This window comes from Eimeria necatrix, genomic scaffold (assembly GCF_000499385.1).
Source record: "Eimeria necatrix Houghton genomic scaffold, Enh_scaff82, whole genome shotgun sequence".
NCBI classification, from domain to species: domain Eukaryota; phylum Apicomplexa; class Conoidasida; order Eucoccidiorida; family Eimeriidae; genus Eimeria; species Eimeria necatrix.
This window is the reverse complement of record NW_013654634.1, coordinates 75001-99695: the sequence shown is the minus strand read 5'-3', so window position 1 is coordinate 99695 and position 24695 is coordinate 75001. Positions and strand designations below refer to the sequence as shown.

The following is a 24695-nucleotide window of genomic DNA, read 5'->3' as shown; positions in this document are numbered from 1 at the left end:
ATCGCAGCGTACCTATTCCATGCACCTCCAAAACACTAGGAGAAGACCCCCATATTTCTTGCCACTACGATTTTGCATCGCCTAATCGATGCACTTAAAGGAAACTACAGGAGGACCTGCATATTTGTCGTCAGTGAACTGTTTTAGTGCAAATTCCGCCAACTACAGGAGGACTTGCATATTTGTCGCCAGTGGACTTTTGTAGTGCAAATTCCGCCGACTCACTGCTTTCTGAGCAGCTCTCTGTACTCAGCGTTGAACGGGCCGCAGTAAGATACAAAACCTGCCGCTACCAAGATGTCACCAATCAGCTTCTTTTTCCGCTCTGCAAACGTGTTTGAATCTTCGGTCCTGCAAATATTGCAGGAGTTTCGCTCGAGGTCAGTGACACTAATTATTCGTGAGTAAAGAGCACTGCAAGTAGTTTTCATTAGTGTGTACTAACCATCGAGCCTTCTCTCCTGCAAGTCCGTTGATGAGCTTGTTTGCCTGTTCCATACGACGTTTGGTTGCTTGTGCCCTTTGTTCCAGTTCTCGTTTCGACGCAAGAGCCTGTTGAAACTGACGGTTGATTTCATCCAACACGGCCTGAGCCTTTCTGAGTTCCTCTTCTGCTTCGCTTAATTGGCGCAAAGCGGCCTCAACCCTGCGCAGTGACGTGTGTGGAGACAAAACTCAAGTTGCCTGGAGCTCGAAGGCTTGAAATGCCCTTCAATGTTGCCAGAGTGCCTCACTCAATCACTGAACGCTTGAAGCTCAGTAGTGCGCATTTGGAGTGCCATACCTTGCAGTCTGGACAGTCAAATAATCCATTTTAGGTTTAACAATCTTCGCGGCTTCATGATACATCACCATGGCTCCAACCCACTTGCACAAACCTGAATAAAATAATGTAGCTGCGGAGACATTGTTGAAGTTCAACATGAGGTGGTACTGCGTACAGAGTGGCCAGTTCTTCAAGTAGACAGTGATTCAACTTAAAAGATTCTTTGGCCCATCAGCACCGTCATCCTTTCCTGAGGAATGCAATCTAATTCTCACCTTCAGCAGCGTTAGAGGCTTTTTTAGCGACTGCTGGATTGAAATGCTCAACTTCTAGGTAGGGTAACAACAGCTCGCACGTCTCGTCATTGATATTGTCCTTTTCTTTCTATTCCAACAAAACGCACAATGAGCCGGGGCGGAAAAAGAAAGTATAAGGATTCGTTTTCTCCCCAAGATAATTTTCTTGGTCTCCGTTTACAGCACATTGTTAGCAACCAAGACGCGCGGAAGGACGTGAGTGAACTGACCCTGGAGAAATCAAAGAGGTTAGATAAAAAGTGCACGTCTGCCATCATCGCTTTTGCGCTTTCGTCAAAGGAATCATGGATGAAGTCAATCTGCTTCTTGTTTATCACCTTCGACTCTGCCCTAACTTCTGCCAGCCGATTTTGTAAGAGGATAAGAACTCCGTCGAAAACAAGGCGGATAATATCTGAGGGTGTCTTCATTGTTTTTAGCTCAACTATGTCCTTTGCAGTGATTGACTTGACTGCATCTTCAGCCTCACGAAGGTAGGGCAAAGCCGCCTGCAAGTCATTGTTAGCCTCTTCCTGTTCCCTTTGAATCTCCTCTTTGTTTTTAAGGCATTCATCACGAAATGCTGCCACCTGCAGAAGGTTATCGCAGATATAACGCTCATGGGCATCTCAAAGTTCCTTTTGAAAAGACCTCTGCAGACGTGACTAAGTCAAAAGCCTTTTGCAACTTATCGGCGGACCCATACTCAATTTTTTTTGCCAGCCCAGGTTTGCTGTGACGTACTCCCTGGCTCTTCTTCTCCGCCTTTGCAGACTCGCTCTGGACTTTGGCTAAAAGCTGATTTGTTTGAACCTCCGATTCCTGAAGCTTCTTCTCTTCTGCCTTTAGCTGCACCTTCATTTGCTTTATGTCTTGAGCAGCTTGATTGAGTTTCTTTAACCCGACATTGACGCTGAATCGTCGTTACAAGAACTCAAATAACGCGACTTTTCATCCGGTGAAAAGTCGCACCAACAGTGATCATGCTACGAGCATGTTGAGTTCCTACCTGCGCTCGAGGTTGTTAACTTCAGAGAATTTCTCAGTGTAAACCTTCTTGTAAAAGTTAATGAATGAGAGGTAGGACTTTGGCGTGACGTATACGCGCCGTCTCATCCGCCTAAAATACTCGTCGCAAATTCTATTAACCTGAAAGCCCGAAGCAAGCAAATGCATGCACAGCTTCATTCGAGTTCTCTGTACAAAAGTGTCCGCGATTGCCCATATGACTAACGTCGTAAGCGCAAGCCCTACACTTTAAGACAAAATGGCGCCAGGATGAAGTTGTGCTCTCAGAGCCCTAGGAACAACCTCAGAGTGTAAATGATGTACTGCCGCTTACATTGTTGTGCAGATTGCCCATGACGTTGTACAGAACAGCCTTCTTTTCGGAACTAGCGTCAATTTCAAATTTATCCAAGAAGCTTGATGAAACAGCAACTAAGGCTGCTTCGGGCCAAGGCAGGAACCAATCAATAGTTGTGCAGCTGAAAAGCCCAGGGAATTTCTGCGCCCTCTCTGACACCCACAAAGCGAAGTTATTAGGAAGCTTTGAAGTTAAAAAAAAACGCATCTTTCTTCATGGAGTATATGAGGCCAGGGTGCGAAAAGTATGGCTTGAAACTGAAACAAACTGTTGCCAGGGTGCATCCATCCACTGTCTGCATCCACTTTCTACTTTCTGCTTTGAACAGACAGCAGTGCAGCCGACCTGAAAACTTTTTGCTGAGTGGAGAGAAACAAAGAACGATGTGCAAGTTTGCCCGAACGCGGTCTAGGAAGAAGTTGTACATATTTGTCATGGTCTCTTCCAAGTGAGGACACTCTTTGACAAAGTCTGCTCTTCTGTCAGCTACCATTGCTGAGACACTCAAGAAAAATGCCAGTTAGATGCATGTACTTGATATGTCCAACGCACCTTTTCATCCAGGGAAGAGATCACCTCAAAGGCATGAATGTAGAAGATAAACGTGAAGGCATAGGTTCGAACCGTAAATCGCAGATTGCAGGTTGACAGCTATTATAGATGGCGCAGAACATACCATCCATTTCGTCCTTGGCGAAAAGACCTGAGATCTCCCCAGTGGACAAGAAAGAGTTAAAGTATTCGAGGAATCCGTCGCTCTTTATTTCAAGGTCCGTCAAAATAAATGTCGTGTGCAAGTTCTTTTGACCAGTATTTATGTACAGGCTCCGGAAATCGTCAAATAGGGCGTTGTCGTTGTACGTCTTGGTTATTGCGATTTGGAACTGGTCATGACCAGCGATAAAGGAGGCCAAACGAGTCAGCGACTGCTTTCCAGAGCCTCCAACGCCTACCAGCATTGCTGATCCACGCGGCATCTGAAAACAACATCACCACTAGTCTGTTCCTGATATAGCAAGAGAACAAACACCATGTCTACTACTTCGCAACTCAGCCCATACATCTGCCAAACGTGTTTAGCCCACCTGGATAATCCGCGAAATGATCATCAGATGAGCAAGCGCATCATCGAATAAAACCAAATTGGCTGCCTTGGCAGGGTTTTGTTCGTTATATCTCTGTAGGTATTCCATTGCTCGGGTTCGGACCAACTGCAGATTAGGAACAGGCTCATAGACCTTCTGTGCAGGCATGAGCTCCCCAGATTCATCTTCCTGCGGCTCCCGGAGGAAGTCAGCGAACCTGGAAGCAACTCAGACGGTGAAAGCTGCTGTTTGCAGGCTTCCTGGAGATTGCGTAGAGGTTAAAAAACGCAGGAAGCTACTCAGCTATCCTGATGATACTTGAACTACATTTATTCAGGCCTTGAGCTGCATTCCTGGTGGAGTGTGTAGACGCCTGCTTTGGGGGCAGCAAACGCAAGCTGGGACTTAGAATTACCAGGGTGTCTCGGACACGCTCTTCTGTAGAGCGACGCCAAAGTGTTTGGCGCAAGCATCATTAATCGCCCTTTCCACAAGGTCTTTATCGATCTTCCGGCACAACTTGTCTGCCAAAACACGGGTGCATTCGTGCTTCCACAAGCCAAGGAAGCGTTCACAAGTGTTCACAGCCTCCAGAGGGCAGTTCAAAACTCCTTGGAATACGCGCGAAAGGTCCCGTAAGTTAAATATGTAATGGAAACGGCTCGGTGTGGGTAAAAGAGACTTTTTGACTTCAAGCCATACATCTATTGTCGCCTGAGTGAGCTTCGACGACATTTCAATGACCTGAATGACATGCCGATGGTCACTGGGACTTAATGAGTCCGTAGTATCAGATGCCAGGCATGACTGACGAAATGACTTTTCCAAATCTATGAAGGCACGGGAAAACTCACCAGAGGAGTGGCACCGTTCTTGAGGGTTATTCTGCTTCGAATCATCGATCCGTATATATTGTCCACTGATACCAATGAAGGTAAAATCATGTTTAGCGAGAAGAATTTAGACTTCAGGCGATTTGGAATGTCATTACGACCACCCCCTGGATGATTCATTGCTCCAATGTATTGCAGACCAATTATTGACTTGAAATCTCCCCTGTCAACGCACCGGCACTGAGCATCGGTCCTGTATAAATGCGCTAACTTTTCGTAGAGCGGAAAGGCGTCGGGTCGCTGACAATAAGGGAAAGAGCTACCTTTTGTCTTTTTCTAGGAAATAAAAGCCTCCCTGCTCGATCAGTTGACGCAGTAGCTCGAGCGTCACTTGGTCGCCCCAATTGTTAACGAATGGCATGGACATATCGTCCAAGAAGAAGATCATCTGCCTCCCGCCGGGCGGACAATAAGTCTTTCCTGTCTTGCGCTCTAGGTTCGATTCAATGGTCTGTTGAAATCGCTCTGGAAGCGTGGCGGACGAAAGGTTGACCCGTTTCCACAAGGTTTCGTTGGCATCGAGCTTCCCCAGAAACATGAGCGCTGTGGATGTCTTGGCCGTCCCAGGTCCACCCAGCAGCAGAACAGACTGGAACGATGGAGGGTTCCTTGATTGGGGCAGTTTCGTCATGTGATTCATGATATATTCGGCCCTGTAAACGAATTACAAATGCTGAGTAGAAGCGGAATGCACTACGGGAGAACGTACATATATATGCCCTATCAACGCGGCACTAATTTACTTTACTGCTTATCGTATCCCGGTTTCCGAACCTTTCCGAGTCTAGAGTAGGTATCAGTATGGAAGAGAAGGAGAAAGGGCCTTTAGGCGGCGTCCAATCAGGTGCTTTCCATCTCCGAAACTTTTTTGTCTTCGGGTCCACAAAATAGTCAAATATTGTGAGTCCCGGATCGCACTGATGAGGCGACAGCATTTGGTCACGCAAAAATGTGCTGAACTTCTGTCTGTCATCGGGTTCAAATAGTGCCCCGCAAGACCAAGCTACAGCGTACACCATGAAATTTTCATAATCTTGCGGGGTCAACCCTTCGCTGCCTGCCTCATAGAAATTCAGCATGCTAGTTAGCAAGTTCAATAATTGAACAGTCATCACAGCCGGCGTGATCTTCATCACGTGAGTACACTCCCGAAGGGTAAAGTCGTACACTTGAGATGAAGAAATGTACCTGATCATGCCACCACAGACAAGCACGGATGATTTCAAGCAGTCTGTGGAATGACAAGAACACCCTGGCGCCACTTAGCAGTGTGGCACAACTGCACGTAAGTGCAGCCACAAAAACACTGTAAAAACGCTGCTCACTTGTCAAAAAGTTCTCTCATTATTTTCGCCTTCTGAGGTCCTTCAGGTGTTTCTACAGAAAGGTGCTCCAGCCAGCTCTGAATTAACGGCTTCCATCCTAAATCCGACGAGGAAACAAAGATAATCCCAGCTCGGCTTACAGTAGCTGGTGACGCATTGTTAAGATTTTCTACCTCAAACACGATCCTGAATGCAGTAAAAAAGTAGCACAGCGGGACAACTGTGCGCTGCATTGTTGTTAGGGTGCATTCTGCAGGGCAAACCGTAGAACTGACGGGCACGTTCGGCACTGGGTAGCTGCTAGTGACGAATGCTTGAACCCTGCATCTGTACCTTGTGTTTTCCGTCATTGGAATGCGATCATTGTTTGCTAGGGTCAATATTTTGTTGTCATCCAGAACTGTATTGAGGTTCTCAATCCAAATGGCGTCTACGGGCCCGTCACACGTTATCCAGGTATTGAATTTCAACGCCCGATTGTTGTAACGGGACCACATCCAGGCAAATATACCTGGTGTCCATTCATCGGATATTGCATCCTTGACGCCGTACATCTGCTGAGCAGTGATTGCTTTCGGGTTCATCGTCACAATTCGTGTTTGCTGCCCTGTGGCTGTTAGTGCCGCTGTGAGTGTATTTGCAATTGTTGTCTTCCCGGAACAAGAGTCGCCAACCAGCATGAACCCATGACGGACGACAGACGTCTGAGGTAGGAACACAACAGTACACTGCGGACAACCGACATGCTAAAAAGGGGCTCCGAAGACGGCCAGCAAACCTTTCCAAACTCCATATTTTTCGTACCTCGTAGAGCTGCATAATTTTGAGAAAGAATTCATCAGTACGAACGAGCCCACGTTTCTGTAGCTCCTGCACAACTGCGTTTTCGATCTCCTGATATACTGTCTTTGGCGGATTGGATTGACGAGGGAAAATGTCGGACAGGAGTGAAAGAAAGAGGGGAACATCATCCGCAACCAGCTTGGATAAGTTCATATCACGAAGAGTTCTGTGCGCATCGCTCCCCGAAGGACTTTGTAATTTTTTTACGGGATCGTCAGCGCTTCAGAAATTACTTCCTGGCTGTCTCCTACTACGTACCTCATGAGCAGCATTTCTTCGTCCGCATCCGGCTCGCTGCGTTTTGTAGCTCCCGCTGTTCTAAGCACGGACAAGATGTTTCTCAGACCGAAGTCATAGTGTCTCTGTTTTGAAAGCTGTTCTTCGCACAAGCCGTAGAGCACTTTAAACTTATTTGAAAGGTTGTCAATATCCATGTACCCTACCGAAGCCAGTTTGACCTGCAGGAAAACCAACAGGAGGTTTCGTCCTAATGGGCCATAATTGAACACTTACGACGAGGAGTTGGTCTAACTCCTTTTATTAACAGTATACAAACGTAGAAGAGCTCTCCAAAGAAAAGTCCACACTACTCAGTTGCGAAGGAGCAGAGTTTAATGCCTGCAGGGCGCTTCAAAGTGACTGCCAGACGTATACATGAAGCTGTCATATGCCACCTACCTTTATGATTATCTGTCTATCAGGGACCATCATAGACACACTTCGAAACAACACTTTCAAGTTTTCCGGCAGTTCCTGCCTTCCCGCATACCCCGGATTCATGGTAATGAAGTATGCTGTGGTTGGCACTAGCTTGATGGGCGCCGACTCCCCGGGGAACAAAAATGACTTTAGAGCTTGTTTTTTTGCCATGGTTATGGACTCTATCTGAATTCACAAGCGCACCTACGCTTACATCCGTGATGAGAAAAATCGTGCTCGGCATGATGCTGTACATCACCTGTTGAAAACGTAAGCGAGTCAACTTATCCATAGTCTTTGTGCGTTCTTTTACGTATGCCTACAGACCTGCATTGCGACAACTGATAAGACCTCCAAGTCGATTCGATTGAATTCGTCGAAGCAGCCCCATAAACCGCTCTGGCATAGACCCTTAAAGATCTTCGCCATGTCAGTGAAACGGTGTTGGTCCGAACAGTTGGTGACGACCACAAAAACACCTAGAGTCCTCCCCATATCTTTTACTGTCTCAGTTTTTCCTGTTCCCGCGGGGCCAGCAGGAGCTCCACCATAAAACATGCCCAGCGCTTGGGAGCACGTAAGGTAGCACCTGATTTTTTGAACCGCAGCAGCTTCTCGAGAACAGCTGCTTTTGTCCATTTAGTTTGCACACATGTCTCACGTTAGCCCGTGGCTGTTTTACCAGCGAACAAATGTATCCTAAGCGACTTGCCTATCTGTCAACGGAGTAATCGCCAGCCGCTCCTTGACCCCAAGATACTCATAGCAGTACGAAAACTCGACGTCGGCAATTGAGATGACTGCACTTTCTGCGTCGTTGTTCCAGTATAAGCGGGTCTGTTTCATCCATTCAAAATCGCTTGAATCCTTGAGGCGGTGCTCCTTGACTTTCTTCCAAATGTCGGCGAACACATCTCGCTGCACATTTCGCGAACCGGGAGAAACAAGACCGCGACTCAAAGCGCCGTTTCCATAGGCACAACAAAGTAGGCCTTTGCGTTTTGGCCTTTCAAATCCTTCACTGTTGCCAAGTTTTAATTCGTTTCTTTATCTTGCAGACTACTGTGGTGCGTCAGGGAGAAAACCGGAATTCGTTGGAGATGCTGTATTGGGCAGTGGGGTACGAGGCAGAGAAATTTGCACCATTTGCCCAAACGCTTAAAATGTTTGTGAAAGAGTCTCCTTTCTGTGTATTTTTACCTGGTGGACATGAATCGTAACAAGCGTTTCGTACTTTGTGCGGTTGAGGCTAGTCCCAAGGTCCGACAAGCAGCATTGCACCAGATCTGCCATCATAGTGGCGAAGACTTTGTTTGTTTGTGACATTATTGTGCGGTCGCGTTCTTTAGACATCTTGTCTAAGGCTTCCTGGCAGTCCGCTGTCCACACCATCTGAAGCCCTAGTAGCGAGACCTGAGCTTTGCACCAAGTGCATATAATTGTCTCCATCCTAAATCCGAGAGCAAGCTAGCAACGTCTAACGCGTGGCAGAGTAGGACTTCACAGATAAGTAGGAACAAAGGCTGTTTCATACTGTACATCGAAATAGTCAGCACCCCACCTGGGCAATGTACTTGTCGCAGAACTCCCGCAACGTCATTTGCGTGTATATGGACCCAGACTCATGAGCAGCGTATTTGCATTCCCTCCGAACTGATTTTTGCATTTGGGACTCCAGCGAACGAAGCCACTCTTCTATGTTTCCCTCCACTTTCACAGGATTACTCAGAAGAACCACTTCTTCTGCTGAGCCGGCTACGCTTTTAATAGCTGTTATCTTCTTTCGATCCGCTTTGTCAAATTCAACCTTCAACACACGCTCGAACGCCCGACAGTCCTGCCATTCAGTATCTCTAAACTTTGCCTCCCCGAGTGTAGCTTAGGTGCCCTCATTTGGAGGAACCAACAAAGCACACGGGAAAGAAGCTACAGTTTCCTACTCTGGAAATGGCGTCAAACAACTTTCCCAAGTCATCTTGAACAGTTTCTGCGTCCGATCCTTGAGACAAGATCTTCAGAAGTACAGGATTAGACACGAAATAAAAACGCGGAAACTTATTGCGCTTGCCCTCAAGGTACGACTCCAGCGATTTTTGGCAGCTCTCAAGACCAGAGAATAGCGTGGGGAGTAGCTGTCTCAGAAGCTCATTTTGACAGCACTCTACTACAATGAGAGTCTCTGATGCTCTTGCCATAATCCTTGTCTGCAAACGCAGCCGCAAGACACCGGGGTGGTAGCTGACAGTCATGAAGCTCCAGTTTTTGGTGATCACTTGGTGCAACCGCAGCAAATGCCACTGTGCAGAAAATGCCTCACCCAGTCCTTGTCAATGGCATGGAACCTCTTGGCCTCGCCAGGCATCTGCTTAGCGATATCACCTCCAGTGAATACGGGCTCCAGTGATGTCCACAATACTTGAACTTTTGTCCAGCTTTCGATTGTGTCTGCAACACAGTGCTTACTCTAACGTGAAGACGGCATGAGCTGTTTGCTTCTGGTGCATTCGGAACAGAAATCCAAGAATACTAATGGCTGCTGCTTGGGACCAACCTGCGACATCTGAGAGTGTGGTGAGCATGTTGACTACCCTTTCTTTGAAAGGTGCGACATGGCGCATGGCATTCATCGTGTTGAGTGTCATCTGAGACTCCTCAAGCATTTCCTGAATCTCTTGCACGCGTCCTCCTTGCAGAATGCAGTTGTAATCTCTAAACAAGTGCCATTGCACAAAAGGACATGGGTGATTACACTTTCCGTGCTGGAAAACACACACTATGAATGCCTTGCAAGCACGTGGAAGGCTTCCACGCCAGACGATCAGCATTTGAAAGGGCAGGGTCAGAAGTCAAAATTTTGGTTTCAAGACAATACTGTTCGCTATGGCTGTCGCCCACCGTGATTTCCATTTGCCGAATTCAAGCATGCTAGTCTTCCACATGTTCTCAATGTCTTTTAGTTTCCCCTCTATCACCAATTGTTTGTCTGCTGACTCGCAGATGTCAAAAATGTCATCCTACAGTGGTATCATAGCAAAGAAAATACGCAGTAGTGGCAAATGGCCCACTGCTGGCTGAAGTGGCAAAAATCACGTGCTCGTGGCACAGCCACACTGACGTGCGCACTTGAAGTTGAGACACTAAAACAAAATATTCACAATGATGTGCCAAGATTGGCAGCCTCAAACGGCAGTGCCGAAGCGTCATGCACCTTGTACTGAAGCAGATCTGCATCAAGTAGTGCTTGCAAGCGCGTCATCTCGTTCTCAGTACCAAGGGGTTTCCCAATGACGTCTTCTACCTGCTTCCAGTGACGTGCTACGATGGACGGTTTGCTCAGCTCCTTCAAAAGCGGCAAAACCTGAACAACACAGCAGGTGCAAACGAAGCGGCAGGTGGAGCTCTTTGCGGGATTGATTCATACACGATGTGCTTCGTGCAGCATACAAATTGAGGTAGCCTTTTCAAGGCTTCGGTGCTCAGCGTTCGCTCTGCAGAATAGGCTATACACGATTCATGATAGATAATTTCAGTTTCAGAAAGGCTTAAGCACTTCTGTAAAGTCGTCTATTTCCTTCTTGAGCTCAGCGAAGGCGTCAGAGGTCTTCAGCTGTTTGGGCAATTTTCTGCAAGCGTCTGAAAAGTTCTGGATCTTTTCCGTCATGTAGGGTATTTGCGGGGGAGCTTCTGCCCAAAGTATATCTTTCCACTCCTTGATAGTATCTATGACCTGCGCACCGGTAGCTAATCAACACTTGGTGGCTCTGTGGCAAAATGGGTTGATTTTTCTCCAATAATTCAAGTTCACTGATTTCTCAGAAAGATGCTTCTGGGGCAAAAGAATCTATGCCACGGCTACCGTTGTTTTGCTTACCTGGACGTAAATGTCATAGAGCAGAGTCAAGTTCGCTAACTCCTTTTTTGTCTGCTCGAGTTCCGGATACGCCTGATGGGGAAAGCCGAAGAGTTCCTCCCCTGCGTAGTAGACTTCCTGTTTCCGGGTTCGTACATCACATTCTGCTTTGAACCGTTTGACACGCTCCACTGCATCCCTTTAAAATAACAGCCACCCACACGCCGCACCCGGTAACTATATGTAAACCGAATGAAACATATGTATGTGCATGCGTAAGAACTTTGATTCACATACGGTGCAATGCGCATAGAAGTAAATATAGGCGCATACAACGAAGCTGAAGGTGCGCGTGGCCTATGCTGCTCCACACCTGGGTCTAATGCCCGGGCATGCAGGCCCGTTTTTCGTAAACTCTTCCCTGAACTGTTTCGAGTCTGCCTTTAGGGCATTAATGTTAAGAATGAGCTCCCTCTTGTACGTTGGCTGCATTTTTTGCAGGCGCGCTTGCGCTTCCTGAGCTTCCTCGATCAACTTGGACCAAGACGAACGCAGAAGAAGCCTCTGGTCTTGTTCGTCTTTGTCAATAAGTACCACATTGCTTGGAAGATAGCGGTCGATCATGCTGTACATCGTGAAGACCGGCTCAAACTGTGTCTCTATGTCTGGAATCAGTTGCGCACGAGCGTACAGATCAAGGGGCGGTGGAAAAATATGTAGTGAGCTACTGAGCAGGTAATCAAGCTTCTGCTTCACAGGAATAGTACGGATGTTTCCTTACCCGATTCCTGTTGAGTTATCGACGTGAGTGTGTCCATGACGTGCCGCAAGGCATCTATGTCGGCCACCGGACGATGAAGACCTTTATACCCCTGTCGAATCTGCTCCATTAGTTTCTCCAAGCGTTCCTTCGCGCTGACGTGTAATTGGCTAAGGTAGTATACGTTCCACTTTCTGGCAAGCTCTATTAGCTGATTAGCACGCAACAACGGCACACAAAATTTTAAACAGCCACCACTGGCACACGCCTGAAAGCATACTGCAATTATTAAATCCCCCTTTGTCTCTCCGCTACGCAGGAAAACGAACCGGTGCCTTGCAATCTCACCAAACGAAGGCAAGTCGCTAATAAAAGCAATTTTCGGGCGTAGGAACAAGGACGGTGGGGCCAGCAGTACCTGGGGGAAAAGCGCCGAACTGTTTATTAGCAGCATTCCAATCGGTTTTGCCTGCTCCATTGAGTTCAGTTGTGTTTCAACGTCTCGAAAGCTTTTCAGCTTTTTTTCAAAGTCCTCCAATGATGGATTCTGCTTCGCGAATGCTAAGTAGTTCTCCTTGCAAGGCTCCGACCAGAGCCACTTGAATGCCTATAAGTAGAGACGCATAGCGGCACTTGTGCTGGCGTATTCTGGATTTGCCAGAGATGCTGACAAATGGTCTAATTAGTGTGCTAAGCGACAGCGTTAACTACACATCGACTTTATATACCGAAACACATATTAATTGTACGTCGGTGACGTTGCATCTCACGTCAAATTTAACGAGGTACTTGGAGACCTCGTCTCGGATATTTTGGATTGATCCGAGAAAGCACAGAAGAACTTTCTGGATGTCCCTCTCCCCCGTCATGCGGTCACTAAAGCCGTTACAGCGTGGGCCTGCTGCGGCCTCACTCCCGTCTCTTCTTTCACTTGCACCCCACTGGCGAATACCTTTTGAACAATTTAAGATCGCCACTGCCGACCTGTTTATTGCCTCCTGAAAGTCGTCGATCGACGGCTGAAGCCTCACCCCCGTCCCGTCCAACTGAATATCAACCTCGAATATGGCGTTAACGGCGCACGCAGATGGCGCTGAGCCTGCGAAACATGATATTGGGTTACGGTCGGCAGTATTGCCCACTGCCTTTGGCCGGAATGCATTTGGTAGCCTCTGGCTGCAATACATTTAGTCGCTCTAAATACATACATGCAAAAGCATGGATGTATATGATGTGTTTGCGTACACAGACGTGTACACATGAGTACATGTAAATATACACTATATAAACACACGTAAATGCCGACGAAAAGCATACATATAGAGTACAATGCGAATTTCTATACATGCATGTATATACGTGCATACCCTAGTTTTCGTATACCCATATACGAGTATGCAAACACGTATATACGCGTATAAATGCATCGTTATGAATATATCATCAGAACATGTCATAGCCATGCCGTGCGGATAAGATGCGGAAGGGCTGAAAGGATTACAGTTTGGCGCTGAATACATATGGCGCCTGAGGAAGTCAAACGACCTTCGAGTGGCCAGTAGAATGGCCTTATACAGGTTCCATTCGTATTGTGAGTTAAGTTTCTCGGCTTCCTCTGTAAATGACACCTGCAGTGCCACTCAGACCGCTCAAGCTGTCACCACATTACACCGCTCACGTCTGAAGCCCTAAATTCCAAAAACTCAGCTTTCTCGGTGTAAACAACAGTTCCTGCCAGCTCTGTGGATAATGCACGCAGCTCGCTGCTGCGTTGCTGCGAAATGCGCTATCTTACAGAGTTAGCCAGCTCCAAGGGCTGTTTCTGAATGACTTCAAGCAGGTCTCTAACAGCGTTTTCGATTTCTACAGAGCGAGCATTAAGCAGCTCTGTGCACTTCGCGACGTGGTGTTCTTGCATTTCCACGAAACGATTTAGAGATATCACTTCGCCCGCAGCTGGTAGGTCTACTAGGAGTGTTTCGGCAAGTGACTGCATTAACCACAAGCGCACAAACAGTTCGCACGTTGCAAGGAAACCCAGACCACTGTGCCTTAAACCAGCGCCTCTCCTCCGTAAACAGTGAGCAAAAGCTAGAACCGTTTATCTTTTCACGACGCTCTAATCCCACCTTGATGTTGTTTTCTATTCTGTTCTCTATAATGTCGTTGACTGTCACCACCAACAAATCCAGTTTTTCCAAAGCAGCGGTCGCAGACTGCAAGAACCCTTCTATATTAAGGGATGCCCAAGTCAGATTAGATAACCCGGGCGCCAGGTGCCTCTCGAAGCCGTCGAGATGCATTTGTAGAAGGCCTGCAGTTACAGGACGAACTGCTGAGGATACTCTTTGGTACTCCTGAAGCGCAACGCAGCATACTGCAGCAACTTCTCAGGGCGTAGCCGTTGGGTTTTCAGTCTGTCGGCCCCCTCAACAGCCTCAGCAGCCAAGAAGCTTTTCAGTGTGCGGAAATCATCTGCTTCTGACAGCTTTATTTTCTTGCAGAGGGGCACGTCTGGGCCCCATGGTACTGATCGAGTTTTCGTAGCAGGCTGTGCAAAAGGAGGCCGAAGCGGAGCTTGCGCACATCAAGAACAAATTTGAGCTCGTCAAAGCATCCCTTCAGCTTTTTTTCTCTTAAAAACACGATGCGGCCGCTCTCGGGTATATCAATGCTCATCCTTTCCAGTACTTTGGCTTCCCGAATCAGCCGTGCGATGTCGCCATCGAAGTTTATCGACAACTTGCCAGTGTTGGGGTTCCGGACGAGGATGCTGTTATTCAAGCCCGCAGCCGTGGCTTGGACACATTCTGTCCAAGCTTGGTGCCACCTCAGTTCATATTCCACTAAAGTCTCAGCTACCTGAACAAAAGAGACGAACTCTAGCGTGCTACTTTGTTAGGCCCCTTTTCTGCCTATGGTCGACACCAGCATAGGTCACTTGAATCAACGTATGCACTCATGAGAGACACTTGCCGAATTCAAACCTCTCTACTGCCAGGCGGGCTTTGTTGGTCGGTGTGCGCAATTGAAAGTACTTAATGAGCGGGGCTTACTCTGTTGTATAGCTTGATTGTGCGTTTGCCCTCTTTCGTAGATAGTGCTGATGGGTGCAGTTGAAACTGTTTCATGGGGTCCTGCAAATTGAGCCGGCACATTTACGAACGCCACACAGCTCACGTTGCTTTTCTTACCTCCAATTCTAAGTACGGCGTGCCTGTGTGCTTGTGCATGTAAAGTTCGTATGCAGGTTGAGGTACTTCTAGCAACAGTAACACCGGGTCTGGTACCGACAGCGAAAGAGAGTTACCTCAATTTTTTTCAAGAGATCCCGAGCCCAAATTATGTTGTTGGGAATTGGCGGCATGTCTTTGCTCGGTGGGGGGTTAGTTTTGTGCCGTTCGTATTCCTCTTGGATCTAGGCACAGATTAAGCATGAACTAGCCACTACATTCAGTACAATGGATGGCCGCGGAAAGTAGCGAGCTATGGGCTGAGATGCATGCGTACCTGTACCAGCTCAATGCTGTACCGGTGGATGATGAGGCTGATTTTGCCCTTCAGCTCCGCTTTCAAATTCTCACTGAATACAGTCTCTTGCAACTTCTGGAGCAGCCGCAGCGACTCGTCGATTGAAGATGTGGTCTCAAAAATCTGCAGTACAGTGCGCCACAGGCTGTTTTCGCGCTAAGGAGGCCGAACCAATGATAACAAACAGCGCACTTGGAGTCGCTCAAAAGTGTACTTACTTCATTTATCTGCGGAATCATGCTGCTCTCCAAGTTCGAAACACGGACAGAAAATTCCACAAAGTCTCGGTCGAAGCGGTTGTTGTAGAAGTCTAAGAGATCGTGCCGCTTGACCTTGAAATCATTAAAAATAGCCTGAAAGAGCAAGAACGGACGCCGTTTCACAGGAAGCAATGGTAATCACTCCATTGAAAACATAGAACTACAAGCTAGGATACAGTACCGTCGTAGCATTTAGGGACCTGGCTACAAGCAGCAGCAACCACAAAGTGCAGCTAGCGTTTGGTCTTTTCCTTGAACCAATCACGGCAAAATGGACGGGCGGCTCACCTTGAAGCGGTCTACATATATATCCATGCCTTCAAACTTCTGGTCAGCAATGTTGCTGAACTGCTGAATCGTCGAATACTGGCAACACCATCACAAGAAAGCAAACGCGAACGATATATCATCACAAACACAGAGCCACACGTTGAAAACATTCACACAAAACAGGCGCCAGATTTTGTTTCGAGGTACTGAGCCAAATGCACGTGAAAGCTTTACTGAAGCGGGAGAAATTCCACGTGAACAGCATTTGCACATGAGGTTGCTGGCCCTAAGTGGCGGCAAAGTTGCGCTCATCCCTTCATCAGGTATAGGCCAGTGCACACCTACCATAGATATCAGCTTCTGAATTCGCCGGCAGAAGAGGTCCATCCTGCTGAATATATCTTGATCGGAAACTTCAAGCTGCTTCCCTTTTGAAATAGCCATTAGCCGCTCTCTTGTTACGTGATACTGTTCATGGTAGGCGTCGTTCAACTTCAAGCAATACTGCAGCATTGGAATTATGACTTCAGGCTCTCTTTCCCACAATGCTTCATGGTGGTCGCCACCAGTCAGCCATAAACGGCAATTTTTAATCATCTGGAGGCAAACTACGCAGCAGCTAGGTTGAAACAGACTCCGTCTTCACAAGTTAGGTGCTTTTACTACTGCATTAGCTGCTTGCATTACGAATTTTCAGGCACTCTGTGGATTGAGGAGTAGCAACATGCCTGCTTCGTTATCTTCGTGAAGAATGAAACCATTCGTTCAGTCGTATTGTAGTACCGCGAGATGGAATGTATCATTGTTATTGCACTCATCAGCGCGCTTAGGCTTTCAAGAATGCTTGCCGGGTTTCCTGTAGGAAGGCGATCCAAATGCTGCTGCTATGCGAAGGTTACTTGAAAGCAATCAGCATGCGTGGTAAGAGGACCAAAAGCAACCAAGCAGGTATGAGTAGCAGCTGGGGGAGCAAACCTGAGTAAAGGGGGTCTATAAACCTTTCCAGTGTCGCCAAATACTTCACGTTGTCCTTGGCTTCGCTAAAGGCCTCTGTGATGGCCACATCCAGCTGCTTGCATCGTCTCATCGTGTGGAAAACGGATTGTCGAGACTTCGGCGACACACCTGAGGCTAACTGTTGTGCAGAAAAAAACCGCGCATTGCCGCAGCCAACTTAACACAAACAACAAGCATGGCGTGGCACTCTGTGAAAAAGGACATGGAGTTCAAGGGGGAAGAGGCTCCGAGTTCGTCGTGTAGTACTAGCGTACCTTCGTAACAGCATGAAGCACCTGAAACACTGTGTGGCAGGTGTCGCTCTTTAACTGCTGAATGATCGAGCTGAGCCTCCTCATTCTGCCCCTCCAGTTTTCAATCTACGACGCCGTTTCAACATGCACGTGGAAAACGGCTGCATTGTGCAGCTGGAGCTCTATTAATTCAAAGACGTTTGAATGTCTCAAAATAAGTCGGGCTGTCAAAACAAAAGGGTATATGCGTTAATGCTTACTTCGCTGCGGGGACCGTTATCGGCTATAGCTGCACCTTTGTCAAGCGATGCTTCTAAGTACCGTTCGATCTCCTTGCACCAGTCATCTAGGAGCTCTTCAAAATGAGACACAATGTCAGGGTTCTTGGCAGCTGCAATGTAGTCCATTCTTATGTCTGCCAGAGAGAACCTGTGAAAGACAACGGCGTGGCACCAGGGGTAGACGTGTCGGCTTCCATCACCGTAATAACAACTCTTTTAATCATAACGCACAGGAAACAGGACGTCAAATGACAAAAACAGAGGGGCATGACTACCTGCAAGCCATGCTGCCTCATTTACCTTGGATCTGGTTGTTTTAGCTGAATTCCATGAGCTAAAGCATCAATCGCCTCTCCCAGCTCTTTGCAAAGTGTTCGTGTGCAGGCGAGAAACTCATTACGCTGCTCGTCTGTGCATTTTTTCCTGAGAAAAAAATGAGCTTTCACCTTTGCAAGCTTACCCTCGCCTAAAGATATTCATCTCTTATTTTTAGTGCATATTTTTGCCAATGTCGACACTAATCTGTTCCTGCAAACTGTGCTTTGAACAAATACAATTGGCGCAACTCGCACGCTCTGCAGCTCCGGAGAAATTAAGCACAGGGCAGTTATCATTTCCTTGCACTATCGCAATGGATTCCAGCATGTTTAAAGCTCCCTTAGCTAAATGGCTCTGTATGATTCTTTGCTTTGGGCTTGCTGCTTGCTTTCTCCATCCTTAACCTGGAACTTTTCGCTGCCGTGCTCATGCCTTCTTGCAGGCACCACAAGCTCAGTTCGCTCACCAGTCCGCTTTATCGAAGTGTTCTACAGTAGGAAGAAATATCCCTGACAATGCCGTGTGCAGGGCTTGAAGAGGCAACTCGGGAAGCTCTCCAAAGGCCAGCTCTGCATCGGCAGGTGTGCTCAAGTTCAAAGACTTCCCGAACGGAATTGTTCGAAGAAAGTAAACATATTTAGAGCCTGCCTCATCCGAGACGCCCTCTGCAGCGCAGATGCAGCTAGTGACTACCGTTTGTGATGAACTGGCAGCCAGCACTTGCTACAGTTGGTCTGTGTGATCACAGTTGTGAATTTGCAACTCTGCACACTGTTGCCGCCTCGTAATGAAGGAATCCAATAATGCTTTGCAGGATAGTAAGCCAACTAATTTGTAAGTTCTTGCTGATGCTTTAACTCGGTTTCTACACAGACAGCGACAACCTAACCTGAGCATATGAGTTTGCCTGGAATATCCGCTCGTGGAGAAGCCGGATGAGTTCCGGCATGATAAGAGAATAACAGATATTGCGTGGATGATGTGCCTTTGAGGAAAGGGTCGATCTTAATTGCAAACTGGTCCCGAAATAGTGCCTCGACAAGGGGCTCATATTCTGCCAATTTGAACGAAGATACCACCTGAGCCACCATCCACCGGTGGCGCGGAGTGAGGGTAGCCATCGTGTGAGAAGCAACTAATTGTTGAGCTCTTCAGCTGTGATGAGCCAAAGGAGGGAGGGCTTCGTGCAGACTGCCTCCACACTTGAACCCCAGTGTGTTGCCGGGAATGCTAGGCAGTCATGGGGCGCAAATTGTTGGCTATGTGTTTTCAATAACAACGAAAAAAGTACGGCCAGTTTACACCGATCCAGTACGGAACCAGGCGGTATAAGGATACCTCTTAGCATGAAGGTCACCTCCGTGACTACAGCGACTGATGCGCAGAGGCAGCCCGTTTGCTGCTGCCGCTATTCGCAGGTCTTCTCAAATTACTACAGCATTTTCCCCCTTCATCTGTTAAATAGATAATATTGAGCTAAGACGACTGCCGTGAAAACTACGCTATAGGACAGGGCTTCAGGTGCATTGACGTTGGCTCGTGCTTGTCGGTGGTCGATAGTCACGAGCCACCGTTGTGTTTCCAACGAAAATCTCTCTATGAAGAGCATGAAGAGATTTTTACAGAATTTGATGGCGAAAATATCACATTCAAAGAATGGTAGTCACTGATCTTTCAAGCCCCAGTCGCATGTAGCAGCTCTAGGGCTCGACTGGTGGCAGGCTCTGTTGCATTTCTCATTTACGATCCCAGATATTTTTCTTGCCAAGTCAGTTAGATACTCGGCAGCATAAACGTCTTAACAACATTCATATCGGCCCAGCGACCCTGGGCTTGCCGCCATCTTGCGCCGATTTTGCATATCCCAGGCTTTACCTCCCCATGTGTCATTTTGGCCTGTGTGTACTTTAAGCTGCTGCGGCCATTGCAAAGATGCACCAGCCAGGTATGTAGGGCAGGCAGAAAAGGCAGCAGCACTTCTAAAAGCAATGAGCTCAACTACAAACTTATTCACAGGGCGGTAGGCAAAAATGCAACGTCGCATTTTTGCCTGGCAGGTCCTCTTACTTGCCTGCTTTCAGCCAAGGCCAGAAAATGCGGAAAGCTGAAGGCAAAGACAACTTTAGGCTCCAAAATAAGGTTCTTGCAACTGAATGTCTACTTCATGACAGTGTAGTTTGGATGCACACAGCTGCAAAAGCTGTATGAGCTTAGGCGCATGAACCTAAACCATCATACTTTTGTGCCTCAGGGCTCTGCAATTTTATGTGCCAACGCACGTACTGCCCTAAACATCTGAAAAGCACCTACCATTATCTTAGAAATGCCTGTTCTACCGATTACGGAGAAGTTTGTAGGCTTGCAAAGACTGTTTTCATGTTGCCGCAAGCTGCAGACGCCGATACCTTATCCTGAAGCCAAGGTTGTCCTTTCATTTGAATTGCTGCACGGGAGGTTTCACTGCAGACTTGACCAAAACACTTAATTTGAAATTCATGAATTTCAGAACACTGGATGCCACTGCATCAGCAAAGACATGAAAACTGTATCCCACTGCGGTCCACAGCACTTAGCTTGAAATTTATGGATTTCGGAACACTGAACAGCTCTGCATCAGCAAAGACACTGGAAATGCAGCCAGCAGCAGCAATTGTAGAGATTGCAGCAGCTTCTTTCTGACCAAGAACAGAGGCAAAGCAAGAAAGCAGTCTACAAATTGAATTTTAGAGCTCGTAATCCGTTAAAGATATTGTGAGACGAGGGCTCACCGGGTAAATTGAAAAGCGACCGCGAAATCACTTTTAAGAGAGAAGCCAGCTCTTTGAAACCCTAAACGTAAACAAGTGCTGCAAGGAGGAATAAGAATTGGCGTCCCAAATCCTAACGCAATGTTATCAAAAGAAAAAGTATATCGAAAAAACTGAAGGCCGCTGAACTTCTCGGCCTCCAACGACCTCCGTAGCACTTCAGTTGCTGCAAAGCTGAACCCGAAACCCTAAACCCCAAACCCTAAACCCTAAATGAAACCCAAGCTGGTTCTCTAGGCCTGCGATCTTTTAATGATTTATATTACAGAAAACTGCTGCTCCTCAAGCTCCAAGTTCACAATCTATAGTTTAGAAACTTAGCCGAAAATGCAAAACTGGCATGCGTCGCAGCAAACACCCCGCAAGAATGTTCTGACAACAAAAGCAGGCCAAGATCTAACAGCATAAAACTAAAACCCTAGGGTTTGACAAAATTGCTAAAAGAGTATAAACTGTTGAAGGTGAGAGCTCGCACTGGCAGATCTGAGGCGAAAAAGAAAACGCCCAAAGCTGCTGCTGCTGCTGCAGCTGCTGTTGCAGCAGCTGCAGGTGCTGTCGCTACTGCTTTTGCCGCTGCTGCAGCAGCTGCAGCTGCTGTCGCCACTGCTTCTGTTGCTGCAGCAGCAGCTGCAGACTCTTCCGCTGCTGCTTTTGCGGCTGCCGCAGCAGCTGCAGACGCTGTCGCTGCTGCTGCTGCCGCTGCAGCAACTACCGCTGCTGCTGTTGCTGCTGCTGCTGCTGCAGCGGAGCGGCGCGTGCCGCTTTAGTTGTCGATGTCGATATCTTCATCTTTGAGTTCGTCAGCGCCAGCTGTCTTGACAATTCCCAATTCTTTTAATTCTTTTTCATGTTTGTCTGTTATTTCTTTTATCAAAGATTTAATCTTTTTGTTTATTTCACGTTTTTCTGCAGCTTCTTTCGGAAACTTCTTCCGCAGCTTCTTCCGCCGCTGCTTCAAAACCGCGATTTTCTGCTTCACTGCTTTTCTCTCAGCAGCATGGCGCTGAACCACAAAACGTCCGGGGGTTGAGGGTTTAGCAAGGGTTTGGAGGCGAGGGTTTAGGGTTTACAGCGAAAAAAGCTTCACAGAAAGGGTAGAATTAGGGTTTAGGGTTTCAGGGAAGTCGAAGTTGTACAAAGTGCCCACCTTGAAGACGGCATGGCTGCTTGTGCCTTCTGCTCCTTCCTCTTCGCCCTGCAGAAGATTCCAAACCCTAAACCCTCAGACCCTAAACCCCAGACTAAACCCTAAACCCTAGACTCAAACCCTCGCTGAGCGCTAGACCCTAACCTCCGGGCGCTAATCACCATCGAAGCAAAGAATCTGCTGCTGCTTCGACTGCAGTGCTTAGAAAAAGGCGCTAAACCCTAAACCCTAGCTTTTGAATTTGCTGACTTTCGCAGTTTCCGAAAGCTTTCCGCTGTTTTGGGGTTTGTCTTCGTCCATTGCGTCGGACTTCAGAGCCTGTTGGCGGCCCTTCCGCTTGCGGGCCTTCGACACCTTCCCCATTTTCCAAACCCTAAACCCTAAACCCTAAACCCTAGACCAGAAAAAACTTAAATGAACTTCTTGAACTTTTGCTGAAACTTCTAAAGAGCCGATCAAACTGCCAAACCCTCATTGGGAAGCAAGTCGCCGCAGCACGGGCAGAAGGGCCCCACAGGGGCCCTCCTGTCCCATCTGAATTGAAACCCTAAACCCTAAACCCTAAACGCTAAACCCTACCGCGGTTTTATTCCAAACACAAATTGCCACTGCAAAACCCGTGTTAAGCGCATGCTGCAGAAAGTGAACTTGCTAAACCCTACACCCTACTTGCAGACTTCCATCTGGCTCGAAGACCATGCTGGATCTCCGCTAAACCCTAAACCCTAAACCCTAATTTCCAGATCCAAAACCTAGACTAGTCATTTCTAAAACACCATATTTGGGATTTTGAGTTCGTCTCGAAAGAGACATCTTAGGAGTGGAAACGGGGTTTCCTGGGTTGCTGTATCACTGGCTGAAATTTCAAACCCTAAACCCTAAACCCTAAACCCTCGACAAAATTTCCGAAGCTTTACTCCGGCATATCCACAGCCATAGAACCGCCGTCGCCGCCGTCGCCGCTAGATTCAGCGTTCTGCAGCCATACCGCAAGCACTAAACCCTAAACCCTAAACCCTAAACCCTCAAGGCCATGCCCTCGAGAGTATGATGCCTTTGCAGAATACTGCTTTCGCAAGTTTGGAATATAAACTCTAAACCCTAAACCCTAAACCACCAACGCACCGTGAGACGATCCACGAGGGTTTGCAGCTCCTCATGGTCGAGCTCTGCACCATAGCCGTCAAGCCGCAAACACTAAACCCTAAACCCTCGGATTGAGGAGTGTGCTAATGTCCATATTCTGCTGCAGTGAATCCTGCGCGATCCTAGACCCCAAACCCTAAACCCTAAACCCTAAACCCTAAACCCTCACCGCGCCACGGCTGCCCGCGGCCGACAATCCCGACGCAAAGACACTCAGCTGTCAGCCTGCAAGCAGCACAAACCCTACAGTCTTCACAGTAAACCCTAAACCCTAAACCCTAAATCCCAAACCCTAACCGCTCAACTCGAACGCCCATTCAACTCCAGCAGCGGGCTTCCGAAGCCGTGTGGGGGCAGCTCTAAACCCTAAACCCTAAACCCTAAACCCTAAGCCCTGAGCCTCAGCTCACTCGGTGTCGGCGGCCATAGAGGCCTTTAGGGCCTTCGCGCCATGCAGGAGCAGGTCATCCAGTGAAGCTGCAAAAATCCCAAACCCTAAACCCTAAACCCTAAACCCTAGATGAGTGGCTCGCGGCCCACACAAGAGCCAGTGGGCCGTAGAGAGATCCCACTAGGCTCTGCCCAGGGGGTGGGCAGGCAGCAACTTGCAGGCTAGGGTTTAGGGTTTGCAAATTAGGGTTTACAACTGTTTACGGTTTTTCAATTAGGGTTTACAAGGGTTTAAGGTTTGCAAATTAGGGCTTACAAGGGTTTAGGGTTTGCAAAGTAGGGTTTACAAGGGTTTAGGGTTTTCAACTTGCCGGTGGGAAAAGTCTCGAAGTGTTTCTCGAGGTATGTCTTTGAAGCTTGGGACCTCGCGCCGAAGGCAACGGCCTGCACCCCCCAAACCCTAAACCCTAAACCCTAAACCCTAAACCCTCGACCCTAGAGGAAGCCCTCGGCAGTTGGCGTGCAGTCTGCTGCCGCCGCCCCTCTCTGAAAGGCCTGGCTGAAGAAGCGAGGTTCGAGGGTTTGAGGCGGTTGAAGGGTTTAGGGTTTAGCTAGGGTTAGGGTTTAGCTAGGGTTTAGGGTTTAGCTAGGGTTTAGGGTTTACGTCGTATTCGTAATAGTTGCCCGAGGGGCAATTCTGAAATAGCCGCGGCCCCGAAGCATCGCATGCAGCAATCAAAAGCCCCACTCCGTAGGGCCTTTTGCCGCTGCGCTGGGTGTTGCTTTGGCACTCTGCAGAAACCACAAACGAGGGTTTAGGGTTTAGGGTTTGGGCTAGGGTTTAGGGTTTGGGCTAGGGTTTCGAGCACTTTGCTGCGCCCCCACCCGGCGGCTTGGCGCTGCCGGCACGCCCACATCAGCAGAACCCCCAAACCCTAAACCCTAGAAACCAACGGGCAGGGTCTCTCTGCAGAAACCCCGGCCGGAGACAACGAACCCTAAACCCTAAACCCTAAATAATGGTTTGCGAAACTCACTGTCAGCCACAAGCAACGCAAGCCTTGCCGCTGGCTTCTCCGTATCATAAGTAAATTTGTGCTGGAGGCACGCGTTCCTCATAATTTCGCACAAGACCTCTGCAGCCCACACCCAAACCCTAAACCCTAAACCCTAAACCCTAAACCCTAATCCCTAGACATCAAGCTCTAGGCTGCAAGCTGTGGGCTTTCATGCTGGGGTTTACGTCTAAAGAAAACCAGAAATGCGGGGAGATAGGTCACTAGGTCCACGCGTTACGGCTCTGCGAGGGTTTAGGGTTTGGCGAGGGTCTAGGGTTTGGCGAGGGTTTAGGGTTTGGCGAGGGTTTAGGGTTTACTAGCGTCAGCGGTAATGCCTGAGATTGCAACTCCAAC

The 24695-nt window shown here is 48.0% G+C and overlaps 6 protein-coding genes across 6 annotated transcripts in view; all 6 read right to left on the bottom strand.

Moving 5' to 3' along the window:
• Positions 1–221: 221 nt before the first annotated feature.
• ENH_00078580 (hypothetical protein) lies at positions 222–5602 on the bottom strand (the record flags this gene model as incomplete). The annotated part of the gene is given in 16 exon segments (XM_013583117.1): positions 222–351; positions 446–675; positions 679–709; positions 785–878; positions 1042–1150; positions 1293–1652; positions 1807–1975; positions 2072–2211; positions 2405–2580; positions 2774–2923; positions 3105–3405; positions 3514–3730; positions 3929–4257; positions 4368–4569; positions 4670–5059; positions 5181–5602. Coding segments are annotated over 16 exon segments (3450 nt in total).
• A 125-nt stretch (positions 5603–5727) lies between these two features.
• Positions 5728–14186, bottom strand: ENH_00078570 (hypothetical protein; the record flags this gene model as incomplete). Its single annotated transcript, XM_013583116.1, has 21 exons — positions 5728–6459; positions 6536–6740; positions 6833–7032; positions 7253–7459; positions 7601–7672; positions 7982–8191; positions 8474–8686; positions 8835–9110; positions 9214–9477; positions 9591–9718; positions 9825–9982; positions 10169–10287; positions 10482–10631; positions 10824–11000; positions 11145–11322; positions 11497–11788; positions 11905–12094; positions 12302–12490; positions 12654–13028; positions 13679–13873; positions 14013–14186. The coding sequence occupies 21 exons, from the start codon at positions 14184–14186 to the stop codon at positions 5728–5730; spliced, it is 4704 nt and encodes a 1567-aa protein (XP_013438570.1).
• A 187-nt stretch (positions 14187–14373) lies between these two features.
• On the bottom strand, positions 14374–16388 carry ENH_00078560 (hypothetical protein, conserved; the record flags this gene model as incomplete). Its single annotated transcript, XM_013583115.1, has 6 exons — positions 14374–14745; positions 15194–15301; positions 15394–15537; positions 15633–15767; positions 15963–16040; positions 16179–16388. 6 exons carry the CDS (start codon positions 16386–16388, stop codon positions 14374–14376), a joined length of 1047 nt encoding a protein of 348 aa, XP_013438569.1.
• Positions 16389–16627: 239 nt separating this feature from the next.
• Positions 16628–18914, bottom strand: ENH_00078550 (hypothetical protein, conserved; the record flags this gene model as incomplete). The annotated part of the gene is made up of 6 exons (XM_013583114.1): positions 16628–16800; positions 16920–17079; positions 17455–17623; positions 17776–17898; positions 18260–18512; positions 18683–18914. The coding sequence occupies 6 exons, from the start codon at positions 18912–18914 to the stop codon at positions 16628–16630; spliced, it is 1110 nt and encodes a 369-aa protein (XP_013438568.1).
• Positions 18915–21363: 2449 nt separating this feature from the next.
• Positions 21364–22110, bottom strand: ENH_00078540 (hypothetical protein, conserved; the record flags this gene model as incomplete). The annotated part of the gene is made up of 3 exons (XM_013583113.1): positions 21364–21603; positions 21748–21795; positions 21997–22110. The coding sequence occupies 3 exons, from the start codon at positions 22108–22110 to the stop codon at positions 21364–21366; spliced, it is 402 nt and encodes a 133-aa protein (XP_013438567.1).
• A 550-nt stretch (positions 22111–22660) lies between these two features.
• ENH_00078530 (proteasome subunit alpha type 1, putative) overlaps positions 22661–24695 on the bottom strand; it is a gene marked incomplete at both ends in the record, with an annotated part of 2465 nt that continues 430 nt past the window's right edge. Inside the window, 8 exons of the mRNA XM_013583112.1 lie at positions 22661–22723; positions 22873–22916; positions 23063–23118; positions 23304–23370; positions 23631–23727; positions 23948–24075; positions 24321–24419; positions 24659–24695. The exon at positions 24659–24695 is cut by the window's right edge and continues 75 nt beyond it. Of these exons, the coding sequence (XP_013438566.1) occupies positions 22661–22723; positions 22873–22916; positions 23063–23118; positions 23304–23370; positions 23631–23727; positions 23948–24075; positions 24321–24419; positions 24659–24695 (591 nt within the window). The remainder of the gene's footprint in view (positions 22724–22872; positions 22917–23062; positions 23119–23303; positions 23371–23630; positions 23728–23947; positions 24076–24320; positions 24420–24658) is intronic.